At 36.2% G+C, this 12,343-nt stretch overlaps 1 protein-coding gene across 3 annotated transcripts in view; it reads left to right on the top strand.

Moving 5' to 3' along the window:
- FBN2 (fibrillin 2) overlaps positions 1 to 12,343 on the top strand; it is a 226,928-nt gene that overhangs the window by 65,740 nt on the left and 148,845 nt on the right. For all 3 annotated transcript variants that reach the window (XM_088838382.1, XM_055429280.2, XM_088838381.1), the window contains exon 7: positions 3,564 to 3,689. In XM_088838382.1, coding sequence (XP_088694508.1) covers positions 3,564 to 3,689 — 126 coding nt within the window. The remainder of the gene's footprint in view (positions 1 to 3,563; positions 3,690 to 12,343) is intronic.

The raw sequence follows: 12,343 nt of genomic DNA, 5'->3' as shown, positions 1-12,343 counted from the left end.
AGAAGTATTTTAGGTGCTCTGCAAAGAATCAACTCTGGGGGGACCAGAGTGGAAGAAAAAAAAAACGAAGTTTCCTGTGACAGTACAGGTGATATATGCTGAAGCTTGAGACCAGAGTAGAGGCAGAGAGCCAATTTGAGATATATTTGGGAAGCAAGCACTTGTTACTGATGGGAAGAAGTGAGACAAGTGAGAGGATGCCCAGTTTCTCTCTTAGGTTTCTGATTTTGACATTGGGATAAACAATGATGACATTTGTTGAGACAAAGGATTGAGGCAGAACCATGCTCTGTTTTTTTTATTTCAAGTTTGAAGTCAGGTAGTAAGTTACTGATATTTACTCACTGGGATGATCATTTATTCAGCATTGGAATTTTGTGAACGCATGAATAGATATTCTGGCCGAATCAAACCACACTGAACAGTTGCCAAGACAGCCTGTATGTCTTAGGCCCCAGATAGAGACAGGACTATTTTTCAACTGCTGTACTTAAAGACTGGCATTTGTTTTTGTAGAAATACAAGTAGTGTGTATGAATATCTACGGGGTGTAGAAATAACTTACATTTTAAAAGTGAATCTTATTTGGGGACAGACCAAGTTAAAAAATCAGGCACTATTAGTACAGTAATAGAAATTGGTCCTTAGTTCCCACAGATATAAATTAAATGAACCATTTTTATATGCCTGTAGTGCTGGAACATATTTTTCACTTTTTAATGGCAGCTAAAAATAATATACCATCTAATACTAATTTATATAATAAAATCAGTTTATTATCTCTTAAGGCAAGTTTATTTGGAGAAGTTGGAGAATAACCGAGTTCGTAAACTAGAATTACTATTGCTTTGTCACATTATTTATAACCTTAGTAGACACAGACTGAAGTGATTGTGTAAGGTTTAAGTTTCAAAAGATTTAATTTTATTCTGTAAAATTCTTATATGTGATTTGAAGTTATCCAGCATTTAAAGGAATAATAAGCCTCTGCCTGAATTGAAGGGAAGAACAGAAACACATCTGTATAATTTGCACAGTGGAAAACCCATCAGACATTAGTGGTTCCTTATGCTAGCTTGGAAGATGCAGAAACTCTTGCATAATTTGAAAGTCTGAGGCTTGCTACTTTTGTTTTTTATAGGGAGCACTTGTGTGTGCTTCTAGGTTCCTGTTAATTATTCAATAAGATCTCTTTAAAGCTTTCTTTTTTATTTTAGTGATTAATAATCTCCCTAAAAGAAATTAATTCTGTATAGCTGCGTAGGATATTTCAAAAATAAAAGTTCTATTTATTTTTTCTAGGAAAAGTACTTTTCAGGCAATTATAAAATAAACCCTGTAAAGTCAGAATGCTTTTTCCTTTGAAAAATTCCTGAATCTACTAAATATGTAGTCAAAGTTTTTAATGAACAGTATTAAGGGATTTATAGGTTTGGCCTCATTTTTCATTTTATACCAAATAATTCTTTCTCTGATTTATCTACCAGGAAAAAAGTGGTTTATATGAATGTTTTTTACCACACTGTAATGAGGCTAGAAATGTAGTACATTTTTAAAATAATGCAGTTTGAAATCTTGTAAATTAAACTGTTCAGTATATAAACTTCTTGTCATATAATTCATTTTAGTTGCTTTTTGTTTGGATCAGATATCCTTTAAAAAGACAGTGATAACTATTTTCATCTCAGGATAAAAATATTTTGTGTGCTGTGCCCAACTGTGTCCGATTCTTTTGCGACCCTGTGCACTGTAGCCTGCAGGGTTCCTCTGTCCATGGGATTTTCCAGGCACGAATACTGGAGTGGGTTGTCATTTCCTCGGGGATATTCCCAACCCAGGGATCAAACCCTTGTCTCCTGAGTCTCCTGCATTGCAGATGGAGTCTTTACTGCTAAGCCACTGGGGAAGCCCCAGTTTACACAGTAAGATATACCAAATTTGTGGGTTTACCAAAAAATAACAGGATAAATCAATATACACTGACATAGAAATGTATCAATGAAATATTTTAATGGAAAACGGTAAGAGGCAAAACAACACATATAGTGTGATCTTACTCTGATTAAATTAACAGACCACCACTCTGAATTTGTGTGTGAATAATTCTGAAAGAACAGACTACTAATGTATAAATGGTTATCTCTTGATTTTCTGTTTTTCTGCATCTTTAATGTTTCTTACAATGAATATATCAATTGTTATATAAAGATATAATATTAATAAATCTGTTATGTTGGGCTGTCAATTTGGATAGCTAATGTAAATCTGCATAAGCTTATATATTGTATGCCCTGTTATATACCATGTTCATCATAACAATATACTGAATTACTTTTTACACAGAAATTAAGGTGAATTTAGATATAAAATGAAAGACTCAGAAACTCTAAATAAAGAAAATTTTCCCAATCTCCTATAATGTGTTAGCTGTAGTTTTTTTATATAGAGTCTTTATCAGGTGGAAGACATTGCCTTGTATTTCTGGCTTACTGAGATTTTAAAAAATCTATTAGTGATCATGAATAGAACTTTGCTGTTGCTTTTTTCACATCCAGGAGATAATTCAATGTTGTCTCTTCCTTAATGTTTGATGAATTGATTTATGTTTGAATGTGGAAACCTTAAATTCCTGGAATAAACGTTTTACTTAGTCATGATATATTAACTTTTTATATATTGCTAAAGGTTTCTATATTTTATATACTGCTAAAGTTGACTTGCTAATAATTTTTGTATACTCATCCCCAAAAGACGTTATTCTTCTTGTTTTCCTCCTTATATCAATTCCTTCTTATATAAGTTCTTCGTCTGGCTTTGACTTCAGGGTGATGCCAACTCAGTGAAATGGGTTGGGCAGTGTCCTCTCTCCTCTTTTCTGTGTGGCTTTGTGTATGTTTCTTTCTTCAGTGTTCGAAAGAATTTAACAGCAAAGCCACCTAGACCTGAAATTTTCTTCGGGCAAAGATTTGAAACTAAGACTTAAATTACTTTAATAGATATAAGTCTTTTCAGATTATATGTTTGTTCTCCTGAGGTGATGAAAAGTTAGAGGATGCTGAATATTCATCACCAGGAGAGTGGACAGATTGAGGAAGTAGCCTTGACATATGCGTGTAAAACAGCTAGTGGGAAACTGCTGTATAACACAGGGAGCTCAGCTTGGTGCTCGGAGAAACCTAGAGGGATGGGGTAAAGTGGGGGAGGCGAGTAGGGAGGGAGGCTCAAGCAGATACTAAAACAACATTGTAAAGCAATTATATTCCAATTAAAAATAAAAGGAAGCCTTCTGCAGCAAATCAAAGCAAGGGATTGGTTGTCCACAAAACAGTATGGATGGATTTTAGAAACAAAATTCTAAAGTCAAAACCAAGAGACAAAATGAGGTCTTTAACATATACCATTTACCTAAATTAAAATGCATGCATACAAAAGGATCCTGACTCCCCTCAAACTATTCCGTTGAGAACAAGTGGATTTCTGCTATACATTAAAAAAATACGCATGTGTAGATAAATATTCTGAAAATTAGTGGTATCTATATCGAAAATACTTTCTTCTTACAGATGTTGATGAATGCCAGGCTATTCCTGGGATATGCCAGGGAGGAAACTGTATCAATACAGTGGGCTCTTTTGAATGCAAATGTCCTGCTGGTCACAAGCAGAGTGAAACTACTCAGAAATGTGAAGGTGAGTATCTCCCTTTCAAGGGACATGTCTGACTCTGAATCTGAGAAAAATATGACTTTGTTTTGAGTTTTGGAGAATTTAATCACAATTATGATGATTTATTTTAATATGAACGTGAAGGAATAACCTTAGAGTAGTTTTGTGTTGATTTGTATATTTAATGGGTTTCATTTGGAAAAAAGAACCAGTATCATTTCACATTTGGTTTATCTCAGTTTCTATATTGTAGTGAGAATGGTAGCAATCCAACAGTTTTTATTTTTCCTTAATAGTTTTCTATCTCACTTATGAAATTATATCAAACATTAAAATTAGGTAAAGATAAGTTCAAGTGGAATATATTAAAGCAATGCATTAGAGGTACTCTGTCATATGTTATAAAATAAAGACTGTAAGTTTTGTATTGGATATTGTGCATAACTGACCATCTAATAAAACATAAGCATAATTGACTCAAGGAGGGTTTGGAAATTATCACAGCAGGTAATCTCCTAGAAAATAGCTTAGTCAAGTAAAGATCTTTAAAAAAAACTAATACTTTTCTGGAATATGAGTTTGGGACTGTAATATTGAAATATAAATTTTATCAGCATTCCTCAAATAGAATAAATTCACTTGTTAAATGTACTTTGAAAACTTTATCAAAATTATGAAATTCAGGAAGCTTTTAAGTGTGTCTAGTTTTAATTAATGTAAAGGTTTAGAAAATTATGATGCTTCTGGTAGTATTAAAGTATAATGTTTGTCTTTTCAGTTATTACTTAAATCAATTTATTGTTAACTGAACTCATTTTCTAAAAGCTTTAATAGAGTATATCTTTTCTCATTTTGTTACATAAGTGTTTTTATCTATTCAGAGTTCAAAAAAATTATTTTGGAGTTTTTGCCAGTCTAATGTTTCTGAGGTAGAAAAATATATATGGAAAATTCAGTAATCTGAACTTATTCCTTATGCCTACTAGGATATTAACTGAGAGCTTTTTTTATTTTTTTTGATTCAGTAGTGCCAAACATATATCGTAATTGCTTCTGGTGAAAATATTATCACAAGTTCATTTAGACCTTTTACCTTCAATACCTGGTATATATAATTAAGTCTTTTGGTATTTTACCCTTTCCAAAAGGCAGTATTTGGGATCGTTTCAGTTCAGTTCAGTTGCTCAGTCATGTCCGACTCTTTGCAACCCCATGAACTGCAGCACGCCAGGCCTCCCTGTCCATCACCAACTCCCGTAGTACACCCAAACCCATGTCTGCCCTCAGTCTTTCCCAGCATCAGGGTCTTTTCAAATGAATCAGCTCTTTGCATCAGGTGGCCAAAGTATTGGAGTTTCAGCTTCAGCATCAGTCCTTCCAGTGAATATTCAGGACTCATTTCCTTTAGGATGGACTGGTTGGATCTCCTTGCAGTCCAAAGGACTCTCAAGAGTCTTCTTCAACACCACAGTTCAAAAGCATCAATTCTTCTGTGCTCAGCTTTCATTATAGTCCAACTCTCACATCCATACATGACCACTGGAAAAACCATAGCCTTGACTAGACGGACCTTTGTTGACAAAGTAATGTCTCTTTCTGTTACTTGGTTATAAAAACTGTGTCCCTCTCTGTCAACAAAAATGTGGGGAAAGTAAAATCTAGAGTATAATGATGGAGGACGGATAGGAAGAGGAACTATTTCCTAGATAGAAGTAGAGCGTGAGCACACAAAGAACTGGACTAGAGAGTTAGGGATCTGCAGGAGTCTGGGTTGAACCACTCTTTCCTTGCTATGTTCTGTATTTTTCTTGCCCCCTCTTTTGGGGTTGATTCTCTTGCTCAACCTTTTATCACCCCACCTCTTTACTTTTTTACTTCTGGAGTCATATACAAACTAGATCCAAGGGTGGTGGACTTAGGAACAAAGAGAGAGTTTGATTATAGGTGAGAAGGTACAGCCACCAACTGATGAGAGTGGTTTTGACAGTTCCATTAATCATCCAACAATGTATTACTTCTTAGTTGAAAACGGAATGAGCATTTTCTACATCACATTTCATCAAAACAACATGTAGAGCCAAGACAGAGTTTGGCTAAAGACACTGCAACTCTTTATTCACACTTGTCTATGTTCTTTAGGAAAGGGGGCTATTGATGTAATGGAGGCACCACCCGGAGCCCTGAATCCAGTCGTCTCCTTCCTGATTTCCTGCCCAGGCAGCCACATCTATTTAACCAATGCCCAGAAAAAATTATATGATTTAATGTTTGGGACTGGTGGGGAATAGCAGAATTAGAAGAAGTGGTGATTAGAATCTGAAAACTAAAGGTTTTATGAAGCCTTGACTTTGTGTCTAAGTCATATTTATTTGGATAGGTCTTGAAAGTGACTATTATCAATTTTCTTTGGGTTATACTCTTTCTTTATGTAAAAGAACAAGTGGTATTTCCTTACATAAATTTATTTAATGTAATTGGTGGTATAATGCATCTGGGAAGACTGCAAACTGTTGTTACACTCATTACAGGTTTTAAATTATAGTCATTTTATATAGTATCAATGTAAAAAGTGTTGCCATAAATTTAAAGTTAGTGTTTATTCTAAATAAAAATACAGTGATAGCAATTACTTTTAACCAACTGTTGAAGGTAAGATATTTTCATTTTTGTATGGATTACAATGAATGTTAAAATATAATAGAACTAAAAGATTTAGTTTTAAATGATGCCCTTCCTATTTCTGTTGTAGCACATTTTATATTTCTGTTCATATGGCAGTGAAATTCTCCAAAGAAATCTTTTCTAATCTGTGAGTTACTAGATCTATTCAGAAATAAGAAAGGTGACTCCATCACATTTTCCTGTGATTAGGAAAATGGTGTTAGTATTAACAAGAAACTGCAAAGTCAGCTTAATAACTTTGAGGAATTGTCTTATTGATTTTGTGTGTTACTTGTTTATTGACCATCTCACTTCAACACTTGAGTAAGGTCATTGAGGACAAAAACTCTGTCTTATTTCATGCTGATAAATTTCATTTATTATAGAGCCTGAAACAGTTCTTGATATATTGTAAGCTACACTGATTCATTGGGAACAGGGTATATAGTAAGTTAAGTTCTTTTACTTGGGTTGAATGTCCAAATGCAAAGAAAATATGGGGCCAGAGTTGAGATTGTATTTGGAAAGAGGCCAGTGATCTTCATCATGGGAAGTTTTCCTTTATCTGATTTTTTCCACTTCCTTAATAAACTTATTTTACTTCGGTTGTAATTCAAAGGACAAACTTAGGAAAAGATATCGTGGTAAACTATTCACATCCAAAAAGAAGGTTGTTTCAGTTATTTACTCTTTTCAAAGATTTATTCATCTGAATCTATCTAATTTAAATTAAGAAAAGTAGAACACATCAATATAATATGAAAGGGTATGTCAGAGGACTGTCCACATTTTTTTTATATAACAAAAAATGTTAATTTGAACTTCAGTCCACTTGGATAAGCACAACTAGGTACCAGATGTCCTTACATGATCCCCTCTTCCAGACTATACCTTCTCTGACATTCCTTGAGTTATTCTTTCCTGGCTTAAATTGAAGGCAGAAAAATAGCATCATTATATTGGAAAGTTTCCCTTCAATGGCCCTTCACATGTCAAATAGTTGTTTGCAATTTATTCTGAAGAGTCTTCAGCTTTGTTCCATTACCACAGCATTTAGTTGTTTGGGATTTCTGACAACAAATATATTTATTTATACTCATGAAACTCATGAAAGTTGTTGGCACAGTGTCATTAGTGGCTGTTCCAACTCTGCTTTGATAAACCATGGAAAATAAACGTCTGTGCTAAACTGAAAAGCACTTGCTTTTCTCATATTTCCAAAAGTATATTAACTTTAAAATAAATAATAAATAAGCTGATTGACTATTTCCCAAAAAGAACACTACATATTAAAAATTGAGATTCAAGTAAGAGAACTATAAATTTTGGGAAATGTTTTAGGTCATTAATTTAAAAACACAAAGCTATCATCTTTTAAATCTTCTTAAAAAATAATTTGCAGCCCTGTAGTTAAAATATAAACCAACTCCCTCTTAAAGAATCCGTCTGCAATGCAGGAGACCTCGGTTCTATTCCTGGGTCAGGAAGATCCGCTGGAGAAGGGATAGGCTACCCACTCCGGTATTCTGGCCTAGAGAATTCTATGGACTGTATAGTCCATGGGGTCACAAAGAATCAGACACAACTGTGCAACTTTCAATTTCACTTGACTCCCTTAAATAAGAAAGACCGGGCTCCTAAACCCAAACCTACTTTCTGCTCTCATAACAAATAAGCACTTTTTATTTTGCTTTATAAGTAATTTTTTGTTTGCATCTGCCTGTAAGTAATGCACCAAAATAGCATTAATAAAAACTAATATTTATGGAACACTTAATGTGCTCTCAGCTACACTTAAACCACTTTGCATAGGTTTTCTTATTAAGTCATAATACAGTGCTGTGAGTTTGGTTACTGTTTTTTTTTAAGTTTTTTATTTATTTATTTTTGGCTGTACTGGGTCTTCGTTGCTGCCAGGGCTTTTCTCTAGTTGGCGGCGAGCAGGGGCTGCTCTCTAGTTGTGGCTTGTGGGTGGGCTTATTGCAGGGGCTTCTTGTGTTGTGAAGAGCCGGCTCTGGGGCCTGTGAGCTTCAGTTGTTGCAGCTCTTGGGCTCTAGACCCCGGGTTTAGGTGCTCTGTGGCGTATGAGATCTTTGCATGTCAAGGATTGAACCGGTGTCTCCTACATTAGCAGGCGTATTCTTTATCACTGAACCATCGAGGAAGCCCTGGTTACTATTATCAACTCGCTTTACAGCAGAAGAAACTGAGACACAGAGAGTCTTACGTAACCTTCGCAAGTTTTAATGGATATGAAACCATGGGGCCAGGATTCCAACCTGCTAGATTTATTCCAGAGCTTTCACTCTCAGCAAGCACTGTTGAGCAAGCAAGGGTAGGTGACCAGGTAGCACACATTCCAACCCACAGACTGCATTTATAGGGAAATGTATTTATAGCAGCAACAGGAGTACCGTTCTGTGCCCTGTGATGCAGAAAGGCCAGAGTTAGATCCATTTCAGTGATCCTGACACCACCTGTAGGGGTTTTGCTGTATTTTCTATTATTAAATGAAAGTTTATTCTGTACCACTGTGCTAAAAATAATCCATCCTCTATGACTTGAGAATTGAAATTGCAGGTGAAGGAGAACGGGAGTAGTGAAACATGGAACTGAACTAATTTTGTCTTCATTCATAGCAGGGAGTCAGTAGCAGAGGTCTAAAGAAATTAATTGTAAAAGAGGAAAAGGTCAGGGTGATAATTATGGTGAAGTGGATTGTAGTTTGCTTTTGGCAAAAACGTAAATAGTATTTAAGAGTGTACGTGGTACTGTATTGTGAAGAAAGTGAAAGTGTTAGTCCCTCAACCATGTCTGACTCAGTACAACCTCCTGGACTGTAGCCCAGCAGGCTCCTCTGTCCGTGGAATCCTCCAGGCAAAGATACTGGAATGGGTAGTCATTCGCTTTTCCAAAGGATCTTCCTAACCTAGGGATCAAACCCAGGTCTTCTGCGTTGCAAGCAGAGTCTTTACTGTCTGAGCCAACAGTAATTAATGTGAAGAAAGATGTTCTTAAATCATCTTTAAACAAAAAGCTGGTAGAATCCTGGTCATCAACTGCAAATGAACTGCATGGCCCAGTGAAATCACAACTGATATAGATGTCAAAACACTGGTTGGACCTTTGCAGATGCATAACTTTTAAAGTAGGAAACAGGTCAGTCTATCTGTATTTCATGCTGATTGCATTTATTTCAGGATTTCTTCTCCCTCTATACACATATAGACACCCATCTATCTCTCTGTATGTCTGTGCTGCCTCTCTGAGGTGCACAGAATTGTATTCATCACAGTATTTGTTTCATGGCATAATCTTTTTATTATTCCACCCATATCCTGCTTTCTTTTTTTTTTCTTTGTTTCCTTTGCTTAAAGCTTGGAGCCATTTCAGAAGCTTCCACTTGTTCTTCCCAACCATGGCAGTTCTTGCCCTACACGTCAGGTGCTATCTGTGTCAGCTGTGTCAACTTATAGGGATGTTCAGGCTAATTATACATTTGGGATCTTGGAAAATCCACTGGGTGGGTCCGTGCACTCAGCCGACCCACTGTGATCTGACCCTGGTCCTAAGCTTCATTTATTGCCTGGCTCTTCTGTATCCTCATACTAATTTGGGACCATGATGTCACCAACAGGTACCACCACCCTGTGTTTGGGTGCCATAGCCTGCTTTTATTTAGTTGCTTTAAACAATGTAATAAGCACTCATGAAACTACCAGAAACAGACACCAAGGCGAGGATAATAATCCGTGTGTATCTTGGCGCCCCCTCAGCCACACTTAGTATTTGGTATGCTGTATTTTCTTGCTTTTTTTAGATAGTTTTATTGCACCTGTAGATATTTCATTTTTATTATTATTAATGATTATTGCAGTCTGTTAAATTGTACAAAAACAATTTGATACGTGTGAACCTTTTAATGAAATGGTTTATCTGTAAATATTAATATTTGCATGTTGTCCTGGTTCATTCTTTAGGATGGGATATAATATTCCATTATGTGGATTTCTGGGCTTCCCTTGTGGCTCAGCTGGTAAAGAATCCGCCTGCAACGCGGGAGACCTGGGTTCGATCCCTGGGTTGGGAAGATCCCCTGGAGAAGGGAAAGGCTACCTACTCCAGTATTCTGGCCTGGAGAATTCCATGGACTGTATAGTCCATGGTGTCTCAAAGAGTCGGACACGACTGAGTGACTTTCACTTTCACATGTGGATTTATCTTCATGTGTTTATCAACTTCCTCACTGATGGACATCATTTCCTGATTCTTCCTGTTATGAGTAGTGGTTACATACTTAAAGACACACATACTCTGATTTCCTGGAGGGATGTTTATCTTCTTTTTGATCCCTTTATTTCCCAAAGTGTGATCCACATGTCCATTAGGAGTGATGTCTGTGTAGGCAGCTTAGGTCACGCTGACGTTAGCATGCTGAACGTTGTTTCCACCTGCTGTGGCTCGATGCCTGATTGGGGAACAAAGAGGCTGACACTGTGTAGTTGGGTGCCTCTCCCTCATTCCAGACCCGTGTGCTGCCCTGCCCTCCTCCAGATTGGTGGAGAAGCATCTGCTGAGTGATCAGTGAGCCGTCCCTGGCTCACAGGACTAGACTCCCATCTTCTAGATCACCCGTTCTGTCTTTTCCATGGAGCTTTGGGGATCATGATACAGATTAAGAAATCATACAGGAGAAACACAGATATTGCACACATTTCCATATATTTTTGCTTGTTTTTGTTTTCAAATATTGCAGTTTATTTACATTTCCCAAAAGCATTAAGAAGTACTTACTCTTTAATTGAGCTATATATAGTTGGCTTACAGTATTATATTAGTTTTAGGTGTACAGCATAGTGATTCTGTATTTTTATAATTTATATTCCACTTAAAGTTATTACAAAATAATGACTGTTTCCCTGTGGTGTACAATATATCCATGTTTCTTAAGTATTTTATACGTAGTTTGTATATCTTCGTTCCATACCTTTATATTGCCTCTTCCACCTTCCCTCTCCCCATTGCTATCCACTCATTTGTTTTCTGTATCTATGAGTCTGTTTTGCATATACATTTATTTAATTTTGGGATTCCCTGGTGGCTTAGACTGTATAGAATCTGCTTGCAATACAGGAGATTTTTTAGATTCCACATTTAAGTGATAACATACAATGTTTGTCTTTGACTAATTTCATTAAGCGTAATACTCTTTAGGTCCATTCATGTTGTTGCAAATGGCAAAAGTTTATTTTTTTATGTCTGGGTATTATTCATACACACACACACACACACACACATATCACATCTTTGTCCACAGTATGTTGATAGACACTTGGTGCTTCCATATCTGGGTACTACCTCATCTTTAAGCACAGTATTTTCCTGGTAACAGCCTTCAATATTCAGTCTCAGTTTTAAGGCATATTAATAAAAGGGATGAGCCTATAACAATTGAAACTCCTCAGCGAGATCAGGATTAATTCTGGGCGAGGCCATCACCCTTGCAAAGATTGCTAAAGCTCATCTTCCTCAATTAATCTGCTCTTAGTTCCAAGCCTCCTTCTTCCCAATTCCCCAAACCCTCTCCCCTGGAAGAAAAATTTGAATTTTAAAACACAGAGACAATAATGGAAACTTAAATAGTACTAGTAGCTTTGCGAATCAAAGCCTGACTCAACTTGCCATGGTTTCCTACATGTGCTAAGTAAAAATGCCATCCGGCCAGGTCAATATGTCTTCATCTCTTTCTCTCCTCTCTCTCTCTCTCTCTCCACATATAAGATAGAGAGTGACTTGTAATCAAACAAATTGATTGTAAAATATCTTTTGCTCTAAGGAATATGATTTTCATGATGCATTTTTCTTGGGAAGCAGAGCATTGAGTAACTTAGAAATTTGTTGCATATGTATTTAAAGAGTTGAAATCTAAAATAAGCCATTTGGGAAGGGCACATGGACACAGGTTAGCAGTGGGGTTTTCAAGTTTGACTTTGAGAAGCCCCCCAGGTGTCACACCC

This window comes from Moschus berezovskii, chromosome 8, assembly GCF_049115385.1.
Source record: "Moschus berezovskii isolate FMDL1 chromosome 8, NW_MosBer_1.0, whole genome shotgun sequence".
Taxonomy (NCBI): Eukaryota; Metazoa; Chordata; class Mammalia; order Artiodactyla; family Moschidae; genus Moschus; species Moschus berezovskii.
Note: the sequence above shows the minus strand (reverse complement) of the source record. Positions and strands in the feature narration are given on the sequence as shown.